We start from the raw sequence: 22,857 nt of genomic DNA, 5'->3' as shown, positions 1-22,857 counted from the left end.
CAGGCCAAGCAGCAATGTCAGCTCCAGTTTTGTCAAAGCCCTTTCATATAATACAGGCTGAGGATAAAAGGCTGGAATTAAAATTTGAGAAAGAGTGAGACAAAAGACTTTTCTGGAAGCTACCTACCTCATCAAACTTGTTGACATCATTAGACAACAGGTTGACAATCTGCCCTGTAGTGGTCTGCCCCATTGCTACACTGCTAAGGCACAAAGCCTGGGGGAAGAAAAATAGATTAAAGGTTAAGATCAATCTGAGAAATACAAACAGCTGGTAAGAGAAAAATATGTATGATTCAAAGACAGGGCATTTTCACACACGAAAGTCCAGATCAAGGTCCGACCAACCCGTGCCACCCCATACCAGAAACTGATTGGTATGTTGAGGGCCTTGTGTCTGAATGAACAGGTTTATTTCTAATATTTATTACCACTAATTATTTATGGCTCAGCTCTATATATATTTTATGTAAGACACAAACAGATACATGGCATATGTAATTCTTATCCTACTTATTTACCAGTTCCTTATTTGGTTGATATTAAATGGTTGAAATTGTTGCACTGGCTTATTAATGTCCCAAATCACACCCACTTGCACTTTTCCTTCTAAATAATAGCTCTTCCAATAATTATACAGTCATTTTTAATATTCTATGTTGTATGCTAGGGTGTAGTTGAGAAGTAATGCACAGAGAATTGCTGCTATTTATATTTTAGCATTTAATAACATTTACCATAATAACATGACATAAAGAGAAAGAGGTGTTATGTCGTTTATTCTCCCTCATGTGTACAACTCTGAATGTTATTACACACACAACCTTTGTTCACTGTTCATTGATGATATAGTTTTCACTGAAGGAGCAAGATGTGGTTCTGGTCATGAATTTATAGTTATATTAAAGGGTTTTTATGTTTTCTACCACTTTTTGGAGTGAAGGCAGTGAGAAAAACTGGACTTAACAAGGCATGTGTGAAAGTACCCATAGGGGTGGTTTCCAGACAGGGATTAGGCTTGGTCCTGGACTACACATCACTTTGAGCTGTGATTTTCCACTGAGAGGAGGATATAGTCCAGGACTAGGCTTAATACCTGTCTGGGAAACCACCCCATAGAGTGCCAGCCTCTAACACCTGAACATACGACCCTCATGCTGTTTTGTGATGATATTTCATGAATGAATGAATGAATGAAAGAATAAATAATCCACCACCAAGCAAAAAAAACTTGAAGCCATACATAAGCGCAAGATTACAGGTAAAGTGATTCACATTAACAAGCAACGGCTTTTAAGAGCGCCAAACCTTCTTGTAGATCATGTGGCACATAGCTATACGGATCTTCATGCCCGCTCTTTGGACATGGTAAAAGTAGAGGTGGTGTAGAAGTGCCAGTCCCAGCGTGCAGAGCGAGACCCCAGCAGCATAGCCATATGCCTCATATAGTGCACTCATATGGTTAGCATCATAGTTTTCAAAGTACTGAATCAGCTTGCCTAGAAATATCGGCTGCACCAACTTAATGACCTCCTGAAAAAAGGGAAGCAGAGAAACACATTTTAACGTATTATTCAAAATATCTGTAGATCAACATTTTCAAAATACAAAATACAGAAAATCTGTAATTGTTTGAAAATTGTTTGTACCTCGATTAGTGTGAATATCCCCAGAATGGCATAAGACCTCCAGTAGCACCTGATAATGGCTTTGGTGAGTTTAGGAATTCTGAGTTCTTTGGTTGCTCTCTGCACTTCACAGTCCCAATAGCTGAGTGACAGAAAGAAAGAAATGAAGAAAGAAATACAAAGAGAGAAAATGACAGGATAAGCTCTCAACTTAATAATTTTTGCCCTGTCATATCATTGTATAAAAAACAATCTGTATTTAATATTTTTCACTTATTGACACGATGGCTAACCCTATAATAAAAAGTAATTCTGAGTTGTTTGAAAGGTATTGGTGCATTTCCACTGCATCTACACTACTCGACTTGGCTCTGGCCAGATTTTTTACTTTTCCATTGGGCAAATTCGGTACTTGGTACCAGAAATCGGGTACTTAATTTACTACCTGCTCTCTCAATGTTTGCATTTCATTGTGATTGACAAGCCTCTCTGGCAAATCAGTACTCTATAAGGTTTTCATGTGACGTCCTATTCAGGTTGCTTGGAACAAGAGACTTGTCAATCACAATGCAAAGCACACATCCAGCGCAAACTAAGCGTTTGTAAAATCATTAAGCTATATAAAGATGATGGGTGATGTTATCCGACTCACAACTGAGGAGCTTTTAAATAATGCTGTGGTCTTTTTGAAAAGGTTCAAACATTCCTCGGATTGGTGGCTGATGAAAATCTCCACCAAGTGCTGGACAGTGCAACAAGGAACAAAAAAACGAAGCATACTGACCTGTCTGAATTTGTGCACAGCACCATGTTCAATCCCAAAACACACAAAAAACATGCAAATACAGCTGGATTCCAAAGCCATTCCAATTCTACTGTTCCTGTTAAAAATTGTGTTTTCTGATGGCCTTGACTACATTTCAGAGGGAGAGCCATGCTAGTTGAAAACCAACCAAATACCATGGACCAAAACAGCAAATAGAGTCGAGCAGAGTACGTACCATACAGTGAAAAAGCACCATTACTTACCCTTTACAGGTTGATATCACAATGCATATGAAGTAACTTTCATGTTTTCTGAGTTTCGGTAATATGAATAATTATACAACTTGATTGTTGTGTGAACACTACTGCACTCCAAAGGTAAAAGCAGAATTAAAAGTGAACAAAATAAATGCCCTGAAAATGGCATTTTTCACAGTGCTAAGCCAAAAGTACCATGCGATATTCTAAAATTACATACTATTTAGCTGTAACCCCAACAGCTTTGAATAAACAAATAGAGCATTGTGTGTGTTAATTTGTTTTACACACTTTGAGTAACTTTATAATGAATGTTTAAAACGATTTGTTTCCCTTCAGTGTTATGCCTCAAAGTCTGACTGAACTGTTGATGATAAGCATTTCTAGGACTAAGTTAGGAGGATGTGTATTTTTCTTCACTTTCTTTAACACATTTTACAAGATAAATGTAAAAGTAGTTCCCATAACTGCAACGATCCCATCACTCAGACTCCATGTGCAACCCTGTTCCCAGAAAAGTCGGTATGCTGTGCAAAACAGAATTAAATGATTTGCAAATATTTCAAACACTATATTTACCTGATAATAGTACAAAAATTGTTTTTTGTTTGTTTTTAATATGTCCAGTTTTCATTTGGTAATAAAGTTAGCATTGGGGTATGTTTACTACTGTGTTGTATCACCTAATTAACTATTAATAATATACTGCAAGGCTATTGGGAAATACAGCAGCCAACTATTGGAGTTTTGAAAGAAAACAATTTCACATTCTTCATGTTTCCATCATGATTTCCATCAGAAGTTCAGGGTCTTCTTTGTTACATCTTTGTTCCATAATGCGACAAAGTATTTCAATGAGTGACAGGCCTAGACAAGAATGCATGCAGGCCAGTTTAGCACTCAGAAAGGCCTCCCCTAAAAAAAGATGATGAAGTCAGCTATCTTGCCTCCTCCAAAAAGCATCAATATTTTATGGAAAGTGTTCCAGAGTCTGCGAAAGAAGATTTCAGTTCGGATGTGTTATAGCTGAAGACACATGGGGTAGAGTGCTGTCTAATAATGGAAGACGTGTAAGAGATGCAGGGACTAAATTAATTCAATATAAAACACTACACTAGTATTACTTTACTTGAAAATGACTTAATAAAATGTAGTTTTATTAAGTAGTTTTAAATGACCACATACATAATGGCCAAAAATTCATCCGACCACAGGACAATGTTTCACTTCACCTTATCTGTGGATGTAGCAACAAACTCTGTTCACAGACAATGGTCCTATAAAGTGTTACACCACACAGTGATTTCCACTACAGAGTTGTTCCTGTTTTTAATACTGTGTCATCTGACATGTCAAGACACATGCTAAAGATATGACTTCAAGTGCACTGAAAGTGTGAATGTGCTTTTTTCCTGAGGTGTCTTAAAAGCCCTGAAGATTCCATTCCAAAAATCTTATAAGAAGCCAACCCTAATGGCACTACAGAAACCCTAGTCACACAAAAAGAATCACTGTACTTAGAAAGTCTATTCACACACTAGTAGTTTAGACTTTGAACAAGCTTTTACTAAGAGTAAAGACTCCAGGCCAAAACTGTAACTAAATATACACTAATTCGGTAAGACAGAATAATCTTTGTATTTCCCGTCATAACTGCCAAATTCAAACTAACAAACAAAGCAGAACAGTATTTGCTAGTCATTATTTGTAGTCTGGATTACTGCAGAAACTGAAGTCTGAATGTAAGGCCAATTCCCATTTCAACATTTGCCTCTGCCAGTTAGCCCTACCCCTTTATTTTGCCTAGGAGTGGTGTATCTCAATTCCTATTGGGATAGAGGGGTAGAGCAAAATGTTAGGGCTACATGGCCCTTCAAACAGAGATATTTCAGAGGCACACTCCAAAGGAGTTTTATAAGACTGCCTTGTGATTAACCAACAAAGTGTGCAAGTGACCAAAGTAACACAAATATAAAATGTATGATAACCAATGTATTATCTTAGTTTAATTTAATTTCAATATATTATGACCCTTTACTTCATAACAATCATTCGACATCACTAGTAGTGTACTGATGTCTTTTTGTTAGCTACCGTGTTTCCCCGAAAGTAAGACAGTGTCTTACATTCTTTTTACCCCCGAAAGTCCCACTATGTCTTACTTTCGGGGTATGTCTTATATTGGTAAAAAATGTCGATTTTTGTTTTAACCATAAAATTAACATTTATTAACAACCTGAACAGTATGGTATTCACCATAAAACAGTTTTATAAAAGAAAGTGCCAAGAATGTCTTGTTACAACCGTATCATGACGGTATTTCCATGTATAACATGTAAAACAATGAAAAACGGTAAGAACGAACAGTTTGAATATGTTATACTGGAAGATAAAACAGATTTATTCCATGACAACCATGGCCATGCCAATCAGAGCGGCCACCAGCGGCTGCACATGAGGGCACTGAGGCTGCGTGTTGGACCACGGAAAACATTACTGCTGCTCCCGCGGCCTCCACATCCCTCCGCTCATTCCGCTCCAGATCCGTCCGCATCCCGCAGTTAATGCAGCAAAAGGTACCGGTACTATGGCTTATATTTTTCCAACGTACAGTTTACTATGTCTTACTTTCGGGGTACGTCTTACATTAGCCGACCCCCCTAAAACCCACACTGCGTCTTACAATCGGGGGTGTCTTACTATCGGGGAAACACGGTAGTAAATCTCCAGTTCCACAAAACTCATCGCCCAGTTTCTAAAGCCATTGACCACTAGTGATTACATAACAGGTAACCCTTAAAGGGTTGTCCCATTTCATAGGAGAAGATTTTAACCACTATATCTTGTAAAATCTGTTCCAAGGGGAAATGTAACACTCAGAAACAAGGGGTAGGGATAACAATAAAAAAATGAGAGTGAGCCAAAGTGTGTTTATATTGTGCTCCATGTACCTTTGAAGTTCCTCTCCCAGTGTCTCTGAACTATCCTCTGGAAGAACTTTGAACATGTCCTCTTCCTCAAGCTTTCTTTTGTACCCAATCCGGAACAAGGGGTTCAACCAGCTAAATGAAAGGAGAAATGAGAGGAATGAGTTATTTAAAACTTTCGAATGTAAAATATTGGAAGTCAAGAAAATAATGCTATACAATTTTTGGAACACAAAAGACTTGAGATTTCTTAGTGTACTCATTAATTTTAATTTAAAACAATATATTACTTATATATTATTTAGGCCTTAGACTAATATATGACTGTAAAAAGACGTGCAGTGTCTTTTTATTAGACAGATTTAGAAAAACATGTGATGACACTGCATTAAATCTTTGTTTCAGTTTTCTTTAAAACTTATTGTAAGACTTACTTTGATACCACCACCACTACAAGGAAACAGCTGTGTTTGTGTAAGCTTTTGGATTTCCTGGTCAAAAAAAGTATTATAGCTAAACAATAGCTACAGCAAGTACTAAAAAATCCTACCACTGCAAATTCACTGTATGAAAAAAGTCACAGGTCAAACCAGTTTAGTCTTTATTTACTATGGAAATAAAAAGAAAAAAAATCAGCATGCGCAAAAATGAATTTACACAATGGACAGTTAGCTGTCTCTCATAAACCACGGCCTAATGTGTGTAGTATTTGGTGTTAAAGGGCCATTATATATATATAAAAAAAAAAACTCTGAACATTTATTTCCCAGCATATACTAGCAATTTGCTAAGTATATAACATAAAATATTTTATGTAATCTAATATTTTTTTTTGTCTGAGTGGTGAAATATATTTTATATTCTGTGAATATTAAATTATTATTTAAAATGATATTACAAGTGTGCAGATGGATATTGGGTAATGTGGATATTGATTACACACACTTTTGATACGAATGGAATGGTTTCATGTAAATAACAGACTACATTCTTAGCTAAACAGTTGTGGGGCTGAGGATAATTGCTTCCTGTGTATCTGTAATCAACTCTGTATGTGTTCTTTTTCTGGTGCCTAAGAGAAATATTTTGGGGCATTAAGGGGAAAGTATTTAAAATACTGAAAACTTGCATTAATTTCTGAAAACTTGAGCGTGTTTTTTCATGTGCAACATGTTGGGGGCATGAATAGATGAGTGTGTGGGTGAGGGAACCGTTCAAATGCCACTTGGAGCCCCCAGAAATATTCAGAGACTGGATTGAGGCTCCTGTGTTTTCAGGGACGTTCAGGGGTTCAAACCCCATGGCTGCCATAAAAGATTCTGAAGAAATCACCGTGCAAAGTTTTCAGCCATTTAAACTGACCTTGGCTCCTTATCATCTGTTGATGTACTGGATAACAGCAACTAGAAAAATGGCAGTTGTCAGTATTTGAGGGTAGCCCTGATCTTAAGGTTAAAGAAGTGGGCTTGGAACCATAAGGAAGCTAGTTTAATTCCCAGGACCAGCAGGAAAAATGGGGGAAAAATTAATGAAAAACAGCAGTTTCCCATTCTTCCACAACATCCATAGCTGAAGTGCCCTTGAACAAGGGACCTAAGACTCAATTGCTCCCCGGGCACTATGGCTGGCTGCCAGCTGATCCGGATGCGTGTAGAAGCCCTAATAAGTCTCTGTGTGTGTGTGTGTGTGTGTTCTCACTACCAAGGATGGGTTATATACGTGTTTCACCAAGGGGATTAACAAAGCAACACTTCTTCGTCTTGGTCCTTCGTATTAACTATCTTCACGTAAACAGCGCAGCAGCCCACTCATGAAGGCGGTAAGCTAATCTGGCTAGTTCCTACAGAAGCTAGCTAGCGTATAAGTTAAGGACAAAAAATACTTTCTGAATAGTTTTTTTATCAAAATATTATCCAAAACATAGGCATATTAAGCATTAAGTGAATTTTTTAACTTCCCACGTAGCCTCCATGTAAAAAAAGCTATATAAAATAAGTTAAACAGCTCACAGGGACACTTATGTGGTCCAGACTCGTGGTGGTGGCAGAACGATACTCACCAGAAGAGAATCTTAGAGACAATATTAGCCGAAGCGGCCGGATTAGTCTTCGCTTCTTTGCTTACGGGCTCCATGACGGTTAGTAAGGAGGCTTGAGGAGTTTACTCAGCGCCCGCCTGCTGCCCCACAGAGTTTCTGCTTCACTTCAAAACCGACTCCGCATGAAGTGTTGTGTAAGTTTGTAGCGAGCTCATGACAGCAGCCAGGTGACCAAGTCTCTTTTTCGATGTACATCAGGAGCCGCGAGTAGTTGAGACTAGTAACTACGCCCACTTCACAGCGATTGGCTCTCAGATTTTTTCTAAAATTCTATTGGTGAAGTCTGCCTTCGGTATAAATAACTGGGCTGGAGCTGTTAACAGTAAACAGAATCAATCACCAGAGAAATACAAACCCCATACACAAAGTCGGGATGCTGTGCAAAATGTGAATAAAAACTAAGGTGCTAATTATTTGAATCCTATATTTATAATACTGCTAAAAAGAATATTCTTTATTTGCATAGCACCTTTCATATACCTTGCAGCTCAGAGTTCTTTACATAAATTATTAAAAAAATTAAACATGAAGGAATAAACTGTGTAACTGAAATTACACTCATGATTATAAAGGAAAAAATATATAAAATATAAATAAACATATAAACACAAAGTAGTACAATGAAAGAAGACATGATTAAAATTATTAACATTTTATTTTTTAATAAATAACTTTAATGTATGGGTGGCATGGTGTTGCAGCAGGTGGTGTCGCAGTCACACAGCTTCAGGGACCTGGAGGTTGTGGGTTCAAGTCACGCTCCGGGTGACTGTCAGTGAGGAGTTTGGTGTGTTCTCCCTGTGTCAGTGTGGGTTTCCTCCAGTTTCCTCCCACGATCCAAAAACACACATTGGTAGGTGGATTGGCAACTCAAAAGTGTCCGTAGGTATGTGTGTGTGTGTGTATATGTGCGTGTGTATGTGTTGCCCTGTGAAAGTCCTGGTAGCAGTCATATTCAATTAGGTGGAATAAATAAGAAAAATGATAGGGCAAAACAAGTCAGTATACTACTGGTACATTTTCGATTGGATTTGGATCAACAACATAAGTCAGTCAACTGTATCATATATTAATGTGATATAAGGGTGGAGAGTCATTTTTATGTACACTGACCCCATATGTTCCTCTCTCTTTTCCTCTCTCTCACTCTCTCGCTCTTTCTCTCCTCCTTTATAGGATTTCCACTAGATAAGCCCCTGTCCTGAAAGGGCTGTGCATGAAAGATGCACAATGAGAGACAGAACAGGTGGCCACTACACTGATAAAGGGTATGATGAAAGACACATACACACACACACACACACACACACACACACACACACACACACACACACATGCGCCACCTCACTCACACAATGGAAACTTTGGGATTCATCTAATTTAACTGATAATTACGAAATATTAATAGGTTTATTTAACAACATACCCAAATGTTGGCACAGAAATGTATTTATCTGCTAAATATTTTAAACAATTAAAGTCAACAGATAAATTGTTTGAAAGATAATGACCCCTTAAAATGACAGTAATTTGTGTCAGGTTTCCTTCAGAACACACAGGCTTTGTCCAAACCAGGATGCTAACACATTAAACAAAAATCCAAACCAAAACACTGAACAAGATTTGTCATATAGGGTCCAAAACTAACATACTGCTACTTTTCTGTAGTTTATTAAAGACCACCTCCTGAGAATAAGTACAATAACATTATGTGAACAGGTAAGATAAAAGTTGAACTTTGTACTGGTTTTATGTATCTGTAAAACATGGCTGAGGGATTGTGATGAGATTTTATCTGTCAACTTGTTAACTTGTTTAGCTGTTTCAGGACATGCTACAGTGGAATATCAGGTTTCCCAACCATGATTCACAGTTCAGAAGTCTGTGGGTTATGAAACACTCTCCAAAAAAACAAACAAAAAAAAATTAATTAATAAAAATTAAAATAATTGCAAAGGGACCGAGTTTTTATGCAGCTAAAGTACTAGTACCTTTATTTACTACATAGTTAGTGAATACATATTAAGTAGTTTAATAATTAATATAAAAATATATTAAATAATTAAAAAACTACCATGGTTTTACAGCAGTATTTACCCTGAAAATATTGGTAATTATAGTGTAATTGCTAATTATTTTCTATAAACACTTAGCATATATCTAAATGCTGTATATCTAAATATACAGCTGTCCTTGCCCTGAAATTAATGGTAAATATATACAGTAAGACCTTTGCCATTTGCAAATTTGTAAGTGTAAATTGGAATACTCAGGTAATATTACAAATATGCCATCTTACCTGGAGATCTGTTGAAACTAGTGGCTCAGGTATGAAAACGACGCCCACACTTTTAACTGCGATTATACACAAGATGTAAAATATCCTATGCCAATTTGTTAGTTTCACACAGGGCCTACCAGCGACCACAACATCGCTGCCCAGTAAATTCACCAGTGTTAAATCAACACTATTAGTGTTAAATTAACATTGTTAGTGTTATAATTTAACACTCTGATGAAACACTGGAGAATTTGCTGTGTGGCTCTTCTAAGGGGGTCATCAGGTCACCATCAGTGTTTCATTTAATTAAACCCACGACACCTCTGGTAGGCTCAACAATGGTCTATTGCGTCTTATACCCACCACCTCAAAACTCGCATTACAGACCTACACAGCAAATTCTCCACCTTTAAATCAACACTATTAGTGTTAACTTAACACTGAGAGTGTTAAACCACTATGCTAATAGTGTTCATTTATATTTACTAATAGTGTTGATTTAACACTGGTGAATTTGCTGTGTATCATGCTCTTACATGCTGGTCCATAAGGGCCTCAGACTAAAGCTGTTCTTAGCCCCACATGAACAATGGCACTTAAAAAACAAAAAGAATGAAAGTTTATTTTAATTTCTGGACCCTCAGAGTTGTGCAGAGTCTTGGATGGAACATTGGAAAGTTGCATTGCTCTCCTACTCACTCAGAAAAGGCACCTTTTTTATCTGGGGTCTCAGTTGGACACTCTTTAAGACTTGCTGCACATCAACATTGTTCATGTTCAAGTTCACTTGCCCTACATTTAATTTTTCATTTCTGTGATCTTATGCCCTCTTCCTCTTCACCTAAGAAATGATCCAAAAATTAGCTTGAATTGGTGTAATCACAGAGCGAGCTTTTCCTCTCACATGATGTTGGTGCATATGGTATTTAAAGAGTCTGTAAAGAGACTGAGTATTTATGTAAATTACTAATATATTTTATATTACATACTTATATAGTAACTTTAAAAACTACCAGGTTTTTACAGCAGTACTTACCCTGAAGTTAATGATAATTGTAGCAAGTATTTACTAGTATTTATTTTAAAGACAAATGTACATGTACTAACTGGTGTACAACAGCATGGTAGTACACAGTAAATATTAGTCTATGTAACGAGAGGTTGAGTTCTATTTAAGGTGTTGGGTTAGATACAACAAGGACAAAAGAATATGTACATACTGATTAATTAATACAACAACACATATTATTTTAAAGTCCTATTACAACAGTATTACTCAGAGGGTACTTGAGTAAGTACTTAATAGTTGATTGTATGTATGATGTTAGGTAACCTGCTACAACAACACAACAACAGACACTGACTTATGCAGTTCTCTGTTCAACCATAGAATTTATGTCAGTATCCTCACACAATACATAATGTATGTCCCTAGATTTGCGTTGTATGTATGGTGTTGGGTTACATACTGCAAAGTTACTTCCCTTACTGACATTTGGAACGTAAGTCTAATTTGCATAAAATGTTGAGAAGCATGTAAATACTTTTTAGTCACCACACACAGAAATTCTTTTTAGTTCACAGTCATATTACTTCCTTCCATTTACTATGACCCTGAACTAGATGAGCAATTACAGACAATGTACGAATGAAGTACCTCAATTTTGCTACTAACCTTCAACTATTAACCTGTCAACTGAGAAATAAGTATGCAATATAGATAGATAGATAGATAGATAGATAGATAGATAGATTCTGGACATAAGTACATAACTTCTGTCTTAGTTTTAACAGATTTAGCTGCACTATGCACTGTTCAACTCTTTGAACTTTTTTAACGTGTGCGAACTCATATTCATCCAAAAAATGCTGACTGTCTAAAGAAGCTTCTGAATGAGTCACTTGTGTTGCTCATACAGCAGTAGTAAAATATCTGAAACTTGTTATAAAGGCAAAATAACAGTGAGGTATAACACTCATCCAGTGCAATCACAGATGACTGAGAATCCACAAAACTCAAATCAGTGCAATTTCATCTCTGTAGAAACCTTGTGATCAGTTTTACAGGAGATTAATCTTTGAGTAGCATAATATACTCCATATTATTCAGCCCTAAGAGCCAATAAGACTGTTACATGTCAATCTCCTGAATGAAGCTTCTTATCTCAGTTTTACCACATTAACCTGTGGATGATTTACAGTAGGATGAAATCAGTAATCTTGTTACATAAAGCAAAATTGCTTTATTGCTTGAGGACAGAGGGCTTCTCACATCAATTCTTAGCAATATATGCACTTTCCTCATAAATGGTAATATTCTTTTACTATATGATAGGTTTTATTCTTTTTGCCATTTGCTTGCAACCAGATGAATGTCAATTTAGTGAGGCCAGTCAGTGGTGTTGTGGCATTTGCATGTACAGAATTTTTCAAAAAATGCAATTACAGACATATTTCTGAGGGTATGGGATTTAAGAAAAGTCACTGGCATAAGGAAAGAAAATATAAAAGGAGGATAAGCCTAAATAAATGCAGGTGCTGGTCATAAAATAAGAATATCATGAAAAAGCTTATTTCAGTAATTCCATTTGAAAAGTGAAACTTGTATATTATACTCATTCGTTACATATAAACTGATATATTTCAAGTGTTTATTTATTTTAATTTGATTATTATAACTGATAACTAATGATCTCAGAAAAATAGAATATTACTTAAGACCAATACAAAAAATCGATTTTTAGAAATGCTGGTCAACTGAAAAGTATGAACATGAAAAGTATGAGCATGTACAGCACTCAATACTTAGTTGGGGCTCCATTTGCCTTAATTACTGCAGCAATGCGGCATGGCATGGAGTCGATCAGTCTGTGGCACTGCTCAGGTGTTATGAGACCCCAGGTTGCTCTGATAGTGGCCCGCTACTCTTCTGCATTGTTGGGTCTAGCGTATTGCACCTTCCTCTTCACAATACCGCATAGATTTTCTATGGGGTTAAGGTCAGGGGAGTTTGCTGGCCAATTAAGAACAGGGATACCATCGTCCCTAAACCAGGTACTGGTAGCTTTGGCACTGTGTGCAGGTGCCAAGTCCTATTGGAAAATGAAATTTTGAATTTTGTAAAAATTCCTTTTGTGTTAAATTTTTATTAGAGTGTTTATTCTTTTACAACTGGCTGCTACTGTAATAATTGCAATTTCCCCCTGGGATCAATAAAGTATTTCTGATTCTGATTCTGATTCTGAAATCTGTATCTCCATGAAGTTGGTCAGCAGCAGGAACCATGAAGTGATCTAAAACTTCCTGGTAGACGGCTGCGTTGACCTTGGACCTCAGAAAACACAGTGGACCAACACCAGCAGATGACATGGTGCCCCAAACCATCTCTGACTGTGGAAACTTTACACTGGACCTAAAGCAACATGGATTCTGTGCCTCTCCTCTCTTCCTCCAGACTCTAGGACCTTGATTTCCAAAGGAAATGCAAAATTTACTTTCATCAGAGAACATAGCTTTGGATCACTCAGCAGTAGCCCAGTCCTTTGTGGAAGCAAGATGCTTCTGACGCTGTCTCGTGCTCAAGAGTGGCTTGACACAAGAAATGCGACAGCTGAAATCCATGTCTTGCAGACGTCTGTGCGTGGTGGTTCTTGAAGCACTGACTCTAGCTGCAGTCCAGTCTTTGTGAATCTCCCCCACATTTTCGAATGGGTTTTGTTTCACATCTTTCACATCTTTTCCTTCCCTTCAACTCTCTATTAATGAGCTTGGACACAGAGCTCTGTGAAGAGCCAGCCTCTTTAGCAATGACCTTTTGTGTCTTGCCCTGCTTGTGTAAGGTGTCAATGGTCAACTTTTGGACAACTGTCAAGTCAGCAGTCTTCCCCATGATTGTGTAGCCTACAGAACTAGACTGAGAGACCATTTAAAGGCCTTTGCAGGCGTTTTGAGTTAATTAGCTGAGTGTGGCACCAGGTGTCTTCAATATTGAACCTTTTCACAATATTCTAATTTTCTGAGATACTGAATTTGGGGTTTTTATTTAAAGAACTAAACACATGAAATGTATTGTCTGTGTGTAATGAATGAGTATAATATACAAGTTTAACTTTATGAATGGAATTATTGAAATAAATCAACTCTTTCATGATATTCTAATATTATGACCAGCACCTGTAAATAAATAAACATTGAGGAATTGCTGAACTTCAGTCAAGATAAACAAAAGCATGTGTCTAAAGCATTCACCTTTGAGATGATTAAGAAAATTAAGTGCCTTTTGTGCTTTAGATAAAAAAAAAATACACGTGTTTCTGTAAACCCTTCCACTGTGTTGAGACAACACAGAACTTAGAAATTAATGGATGTGTATCTGTCATTCATTTATTATCTGTAACCACTTATCCAGTTCAGGTTTGCGCTGGGTCTGGAGCTTACCCAGAGTCACTGGGTACAAGGCAGGAACACACCCTGAAGGGGGCACTAGTCCTTCACAGAGTGACACACACTCTCACATACATACACATACACTCATACTAATGGACACTTATAAATAGCCAATCCACCCACCCCAGAGCCCAGACCACAGCTTCACTAAATATATTTGTAATTATACTCTATGGATTGTGGAAGAAAAGTAACCAACGCTGAAGAAACATTGAGAGCAAATATGTAGAAAAGAAAGGAAGCTGTATTTAAGGCAAAGGCTGGATATATTAATCCATTTAAAGATTCATATTTAATGCTGAGGTCTTAATTTGCTGTGGGATGTGTCTTCTGCTTTAACAGAAAAATAAATGACTTGTGCATACAGGGCCATTTTTAGTTGAATCTAAAAATGACAGACTCATTTTCACTGTACAGTATTTGCAAATTAGAATATAGTGTCAGACAAAAATTTATCAAGTATGCTAATGCATTCAGCAATGCCTGACAGATCTTCCTTACACAAAATGTGACCAGTAATGTAGCAAAGGGTCATGATCATGTCCCTCCATAATGACCTTATATTAGTCTGTTAGTCCTCAGCACTCAGTCATCCCAGAGTATACAGCTAAATCATGCCTACCAAATAGACCTAGAGTACTTTTTCATTTTTGTTATTTGTATATTCTAGCCTGTTTGTTCTCAGACTTAAAGATGCCTTCCAGTCAGATTTGCCCATCATATTTATAATGAGTTCATGAATTCTCTAGAGACTTCGTGAGCATACTGGCGTTAGGACAGTTTTAATGACCTTAGAGCAAAACATCTCAAGGGATGTTGTATGGTCTCTACAACAGCTCCCATTTAGCTTGATTAATACTCACTGGCACCTAGCAACCATGGACAAGCAAATGCTGGCTACATTATCTTTACACTCCTACAGACAAATATACTGCCTGATGGCCATAATCTTCCCTCATATTCAGAGATTTAATAGGCACATTTTCTAGCAAATGTATTTTTAATTAAATGAAAATAATGACTAATGTAATTTTAAAAAGTCAAAGGTGTTATATAGATCTCTGATTTGCTGAAAATGGGAGGCTTTTTGCAATTTTTCTGCCGTGGGAGTGCATCTCTAGCATCTCTGACTGAGCCACTTTGTTTACTGACAACGGGGCTTCATAAACACATTATACTGATCTTGAGAACACAAAAAGATGGAAGAGGTAGCAAATGGTAATTTTTCTGAATTTGATAAAAAAAAAGTATTTTTTTGATTACAACCATTAATGTTGCCTTTATGAGTTATCACCCTCAATTGTTCCAAAAACAATCTTCAAGGTTACAGACCAGTGATAAACGGGCAGAGAAGAGACAAACAGCTCTGACAAAGTATGACAAAATAATTAATTATAATCATATACAGGATAAGATTTGAAATATCCTATGCCCATTCATTAGAGCTTCACACAGGGCACACCACACTCTCTTCCTACCTGCAGCCACAAAATTTCTGTTGTTTGAATGCTACACTTTTACACTTAGGTTGCTGTGGCCATTTATGATCCTATCAGCAACCAGCTATCCTTAACAACTGCAGTTACTCATTGAGCCCAGCACAGGAGTACCCAAACCACCAACTGCACTCTCTTCACAAGGGTCACCGGTAGGCATCTCCTCATCTGTGTTTTGCTGAATTAAGCCAATGACACCTCCAGAAGGCTCAACAGTGAAGTCTGGCATCCCTTTACCATCAACATCTGTAAATCCACACTGGCCTCCCTGGTGACTAAGGCTGTAGCCCCACTGGCACCGTTAATGCACGCTGAGTTCCATGTGAACTTTATGTGCTACGTCACAAAGAACCTTAATAGCCTGCCCTCTACATTTCCTTATCTCAGTCACCAAGTCCATGTACTTCAGCTTCTTCCTTTGCAAATTCATCTACTGAATCCTCAAAAGTTAGCTCTATAAAATAAACTAAATAAAAATGAAAGTATAAAATTTATTTAAAATTAACCACTTTCCAACAACAAAATTTTAAAATGTGTTTATGTAAAATGTAATTTTAATTAAAATGTAAATATCCTCTTGCTATTTTTTGTCATTTTATGGTAACTGTTGTGTAGTATTAAGTATCATTTGTTACTTGGGTTGTTTAGTAGCACTTTTTGTTTGTGTTCTTTTTCATGCAGTTAGATCTCCCTAATTTAGAGCCAGTTCCAAAAATAAATCAATATTAACCACCTACTGAGCAGGAGTAGAGCAATATCCTTATCTTGGTTCATGCTTTTCAATATTTGGAGGTCTATTAATTGTTCTAAAAAACTCACTTATATTTTGTTGAATAAAATGAAAAATGTAATTTGACATAGTATACAATATTTACCATAAAGTGACAAAAGAGAAAATTTGAATTTTGAATTAAAATTATACATTTTGGAAAAAGTTGTTGAACTGTGCCTGGTGGTACCCTCATGGGATCAGTCCCTTAAATGGGGAACATAATTTTACCATATTCTGTATTAAATGTAGATCTTTAAATTTGGTTCATTTCATGTGCCCCATTTCATCTCCAAGACAATAGTATGTGGTTTTATTTTACACAGATCTATAATGAAAGCTTTATATTCACCTCTCCTGAAGAGAATGTAATGTACCTTATAGGGAGCACAACTGAACTTAACCACTGCTGTATCTTCATAGGTACATTTACACTGTTTGTATCATTAGTGACAATAATGTATCTGTACAGTACTCTTTTTTTTTCTGTGAGTGTAGAATGGGACACTCAAGAGTAGCTTCATATGAGTCTAAGAGCACGTTGTCCAATTTTAGACTTAATGAAGGCCCTTGCACTGCCATGAGAAGCAGTGGAAAATAATTATGACATCATAGAAGTGTAGAAGCTGTTAATTCAGTAAACTGAGGCAAGCTACCAGTTAATACTTCTGATTTCAGAAGAACTTTTGAATGAGTGTGTGTCTGTATATTGGAACACGAGCTCAGTTAAGCAGTTTTGCTCAACAATCTGTTGTGAAGTCTCTTTGTTTTATACTATTTTCAGACGTCCTGTGTAAGCACTGTAACCCTCCTCCAGTGGGAGTAGCAGAACAAGTGGGCCAGAAAGACCGTTTGATCTCCGTTTTTTTGGCCACACACACTTGCACACACACATACACACAAAAAGGAAACTCAAATACTCTTACACACTTGCAAAACAAAGCTCTCTCAAAGTGAGGCAGAACACCATTAACCTTTTCCTGAGGTGCAATAGCTTTGAAAGTTCTGTTATTTTGAGCTACTCGAGAAGAGCACCTTCAGGAAGCATGTCTGAAACTTTAGAAATGCTTTAAGTGTTGATAGTTTGCACAAGCTTGATCCTCCCAGCTCTCAGGCACAAACTCTAAACTCTAAAGTTTTTTGTTTTTTTTTAATAACACCTTTACAAATTATATTGTTATTGTTATTTGTTGTAAAACCTGGATATTCCTGGATATAAATGCAAGTTACACATTTTCAGTGTAAAAAAATAAATAAATAAAAGTCTATCACCAGTGTTGTAATATCTTGATTTTAAAGGAACACTATGTAAAGTTTAGTATTTTTTGCTCTTGTGCACCCCCTACAGTTGCAGAGCATAATTCACGTTCAGCGCTGCCTTGAAATCAAGGAGGTGAGGTGGTTACCTACCCTCCTCCAAAAATTACATAGTATTGTTTCTGCAGTGTTGAGCCCGGAATGGCATTGACAGGCTCTATTCTCCATATTACAGGTCAGTGGCGCATCACAATGATTTACAAATTATACTTTTGTAATTTGGCGGCACGGTGGCTGTGACCTGGAGGTTGAGGGTTCGAGAGTGTTCTCCCTGTGTCCGCGTGGGTTTCCTCTGGGTGCTCTGGTTTCCTCCCACGGACCAAAACACACGTTGGTAGGTCGATTGGTGACTCAAAAGTGTCTGTGGGTGTGAGTGTGTGAGTGAATGTGTGAGTGTGTGTCACCCTTTGACGGACTTGTGCCCCCTCCAGGGTGTGTTCCTGCCTTGCGCCCAGTGATTCCGGGTAGGCTCCGGACCCACAGCGACCCTGAATTGGATAAGCTGTTTCAGACAATGAATGAATTTTTCCACAAGCTACTTGTTTTCTATTGCACAGGTAAGTATTAGCATGCACACTGTTATCTTTGTTTGTTCTGTTAAACAAAGCACCTCCTGGTCATCAAATTTGTGGACTGTATTTGTAAATTATTTTGATCCAACCCATAATGGCGCTCAAAAGAAAGCCCACAAATGTTCAGTTTGGCCATTGCCAGCTTTCTTATCTCTCTGATCTAAATTACTCTTATCTGGACATGAATTTCTCCAATATCCGCTGCCGGCACAGACATTTCAGGCCCTTCCAATAACATCCAGCACTAATGTACTCACCTACTGACCTCTTACGCCTTAGCCATCTGCCTCAAATCATTCTTGTGGAGTGATGCGTGTGTGTGTGTGTGTGTGTGTGTATGTGTGCCACTGTGTTGTGCTAACATGGATGGCTAATGTGGATACAAAAGGCTATTGGTCAGTTGTTGAAAAAGTCTAAGGACAGAGCCCTCCCTGTTGTATATAAAGCAACCAAAGAGAGATCCAGCTCCAGACATCTCCATTACGAACACCCTCCTCCAGAACCACACACTGGAAATACTATTTTGATACTCAGACATCATATCAAGTTTTGTGTTATCTGTCCACTGGAACTTATCACATTACTAATACTTTTTTTTGACTAATCATTCTTGAGCAATAATGGCTACCATGGCCACAGAGATAGTTGCCTTTCTGCTGACTATATCAGGATGGGCTCTAATCTCCTCCACATTGTCCACTGACTACTGGAAAGTATCCTCTGTAGATGGAACTGTCATTACTACTGCAACGTTTTGGTCCAACCTCTGGAAGACGTGTGTTACAGATTCCACTGGGGTCTCAAACTGCAAAGACTTTCCCTCCATGCTGGCTTTAGATGGTTTGTTATTGATCTTGCACAAGCTGCCAAAATGCATGCTTTTTAATTTCTTAGTAGTAAATGCAGTTAACAAAATTTTGTAGAGTGTTCTATATGTGTCCTTCCTCTCAAAAAGTCTGTCCTGTTGTGCTTTTTCATTAAAAAAAAAAAAAAAAAAAAGAGCAGTAAGGTATCAGGTAGCTCTAATGTGATTTGGGCTCGAGCCATTCACTTCCATGGCACAAATTAACCAGGGCCAAGTAGTGTACTGCATTATTTAAACAGGATATTCACTGTGCTAGAGTTGTTTAAATTGTGCCAAGTTCACTTGAAGAGCCACTAACACTACATTTCAGAAAGACAAGTTTTTTTTTCAGCAGATGTATGCAGTGTTCAGGGGCACAATCTTTGAGGATGCCTAGAACTTCAAAGTAATGTAGTAAAATATTGGGAGTTAAAAAAAAAATACATGCATGCAGTGTAATATAATCGGCATTGCACTGATCATTTTATTTAACTAAAATGCTTTTTTTCTGATCCTGTAGCTTATATCCAAGTGTGCCGTGGTCTGATGATCTCCGCAGTGTGTCTGGGCTTCTTTGGGGCCATCCTAGCCCTGGTGGGGATGAAATGCACAAAGATTGGTGGCTCTGAGACCACCAAGGCAAGGATGACCTGTCTGTGCGGATTACATTTTATCCTCAGTGGTGAATGTCATTATTTTTTCTCCTACCTTTTTTACCAATATGGATTTCTACAAGAAATAGATGTTTGAAAGCCAAGTAACATTAAAGCTACATAACAGGAAAGTAGTGCGTTGCAGGCACATGCTGTAGCTTGATATACTGAAAAACATAACAAGTTTGGGCTTCTCTCTTTATGTTTCTCATTTTGCTCTTCAGGGATCTGTTCATTGACAACATGTTCACTATATGCACACAGGATAACTTCTGAATTTTTTGATCCTTTATTCGTGGCACAAAAGTAAGTGATTCTTTCACTGTTAACAAACTAAAGACCCTCATCCAGCTATAGCTGCTTAAGCTGTTATATATGCCAACGTGTCTGTGTTATCTATGTGTATCAAGGTTTGAGCTGGGGGCAGCACTCTTTATTGGCTGGGCAGGATCTGTCCTCTCCATCCTGGGAGGGTTTATATTCTGCTTCTCCATGACTGAAGGCTTCAGCATAAGGTAAAGAGTGAGTACTGACTATACAACATTGTAACAGGTTCCAGTGAAATCTCTGGTTAGCCGAAGCTAATTACTGTGGACAAACAAAAATACAGTCTTTCATTAGTGTTCCCTCTAAAGTCTTATATCCAAAATCTTGGCTAAATCCCATAATCAGAAATTATGCACTAAACCAACATCAGGGAAGCTAACAAGCTAACAAGCTTCAAAGCTCAAAGCTGACTTTATTAGCTTATTATATTTTAAAATAGGTCACTCACTATTCTCAAAGCTGTAAAAAGCTGGGTTGTGTGGTCACAGCCATGTTTTTCTTTGGGTCCTCACAATTCACAGTCCATGACGCTATATAGCTAACTAGCAATAATTGTAAGTTTGGGGTTATTTATATATTTTTGTTAGTATGTCCTGGACAGTAAACAGTCTGGTACAGTAAAATCTGGTACAGTGTTTCCAGTTGCTTAGAGGCTTACAATTAAACTAGGTTTAAAAATTTCACATTTTCAGAATGTATCAGTTTTCCACATGCTAACTTTGTTTAAAGGAACGCTATGTAGTGTTTTAATAGGGTGACCAGACGTGCTCTTTTACTCGGACATGTCCTCTTTTTTCGACTTAAAAAAAATATCCGGGCGGAATTTCACAAACATCCGGGATTTTGTTTTTCTAGAGCTTACATAGAGCTAACCCCGCCCCCCGGAGATGTGTCCTCTTGTTCACCATCTCAGATCTGGTCACCCTATTTTTAACCTTAAAATTACAGTTTCACAATAATTTTGTGATTCTTAACTGACCCTTAATAGAGAGAATAGAGCCTCTGTTTTTGATAATCTGTGCTTGTACTGCAGAAACTGCACTCTGTACATATTGGATGAATGTAGGAAAACACCCACTTCCCTCCCCTGTTCCACTTGATTTCAGGACAGTGCTGTAAAAGTGAATTAGCTTACATTCTGCAAAAATACCAAACTTTACCTAGGGTTCCTTTAACACGCAACCTACCTCCAAGTGAATGTGTCCATTTAAATCTTCACTGTCCACAGTTAACACTGTACAAGGCCAGATGTTTTCATTATTAAAATATAATGATTAATGACACAAAAAAAAAGATTGTGGGCCTGTCACGTGATTCTTTTTCTTGATTAAGAATTCCTTTGAATAGATGCACCATCCAGCAGAAACATAATAAACACACTCTCTCTCTCTCTCTCTCTCCTTTTAAAGGGAATACTCTTACAACAGAGCCACGTCTTTCACATCAACTCGAAACAAAATCTCCAGGACTGCTGAACATCCTCAGAAAGATGCAGCTGATCAAAGCAGCTCTTTCAGACAGTTTGGAAGGAATGCCTATGTGTGATAGAAATCTCATAATACAGTCAAAATGTATATATCTGTTGAAAATGCAATATGGACGTCATATTCAAATCTTTATGAGAGACAGAGTCTCAAAGACATGGGCACATCATTTCATTTATTTGCTTTCACATGATCAACAGTGTGATCAATACGTGATAAAAAATGTGTAGATATTTTGGCAGTTATATGACAACTCAAGCTTTATTTGTTGGTCAATTTTTGAGAAACCCATTCATGTCAAGTGTAAGAACATTTTTTTCAGACACGTGACTCATGGATGTGCTCCTTGCTGGATTAAGGCCTCACAACAACTTGTACTGATGATCACAGAATTTTAAGATGGCACTTCCTCCTGGCCTCAACCGGCTGTGAAACTGATCGTCTACATGTGGAAATTGGATCGGAAGTCGCATATTCCGCAGGACTCTGCATCTGTCTCCACCTTGTGATCAATTGAAATCTTAAACCTCGACCTCTGGTCCTCAAACATTTCTGTAGCTCCTCTGGGCTGGCAGTGGTGATCCAACCTCATGTTTCAGCCAGGTGTTTCTGTATCAAACTCTTGATAATACATAACTTGTTGTGTTATTTATGTACATAGTCCGTTGAAAGACAATCATTTATTTCCATATAAGCTAGCTTTTATACCTTGAGCATCAATCCGAGATAATTAAGCTTGTTTAAAAAGCTCATTTACTTTTAGGAACTGTAAAAAATGTGGTTTAAAGTTGTTTATTTTATATTAGTTTTACATGGAAAAAGCTATCATATTTCTCAAGAGTGTATTGTGTCAGGCATAAATCAAAACCACACACTGCTAAACATCTAAATTGAACAATTAATAAAAGCATTTTTTCAGTTCCACCTGCCTGTCCCATTGACCAGTTATTTATAATGAGGATGTACTTCTTTTTTGTGTATCTATCACTGCT

General features: G+C 37.4%; 2 protein-coding genes across 3 annotated transcripts in view; one reads left to right on the top strand and one right to left on the bottom strand.

Moving 5' to 3' along the window:
• Positions 1 to 22,857, bottom strand: part of abcc4 (ATP binding cassette subfamily C member 4 (PEL blood group)) — a 55,361-nt gene that overhangs the window by 28,112 nt on the left and 4,392 nt on the right. Inside the window, exons 1-5 of one of the 2 annotated variants that reach the window (XM_066666605.1) lie at positions 7,638 to 7,846; positions 5,603 to 5,713; positions 1,650 to 1,770; positions 1,309 to 1,533; positions 128 to 217 (exon numbers count right to left, since the gene is read on the bottom strand). In XM_066666605.1, the coding sequence (XP_066522702.1) occupies positions 128 to 217; positions 1,309 to 1,533; positions 1,650 to 1,770; positions 5,603 to 5,713; positions 7,638 to 7,711 (621 nt within the window). In that variant the 5' untranslated portion in view covers positions 7,712 to 7,846. Of the gene's footprint in view, positions 1 to 127; positions 218 to 1,308; positions 1,534 to 1,649; positions 1,771 to 5,602; positions 5,714 to 7,637; positions 7,847 to 22,857 lie in introns of those variants that run through there. The other variant, XM_066666606.1, reaches the window with a different exon arrangement.
• On the top strand, positions 19,178 to 22,718 carry cldn10a (claudin 10a). The gene is made up of 5 exons (XM_066666608.1): positions 19,178 to 19,397; positions 19,922 to 20,083; positions 20,279 to 20,360; positions 20,465 to 20,569; positions 21,791 to 22,718. The coding sequence occupies exons 1-5, from the start codon at positions 19,178 to 19,180 to the stop codon at positions 21,924 to 21,926; spliced, it is 705 nt and encodes a 234-aa protein (XP_066522705.1). The 3' UTR covers positions 21,927 to 22,718.

The sequence above is a fragment of the Hoplias malabaricus genome, chromosome 3, assembly GCF_029633855.1.
Source record: "Hoplias malabaricus isolate fHopMal1 chromosome 3, fHopMal1.hap1, whole genome shotgun sequence".
Taxonomy (NCBI): domain Eukaryota; kingdom Metazoa; phylum Chordata; class Actinopteri; order Characiformes; family Erythrinidae; genus Hoplias; species Hoplias malabaricus.
The sequence above is the reverse complement of the archived record's forward strand: the minus strand, read 5'-3'. Positions and strand labels throughout refer to the sequence as shown.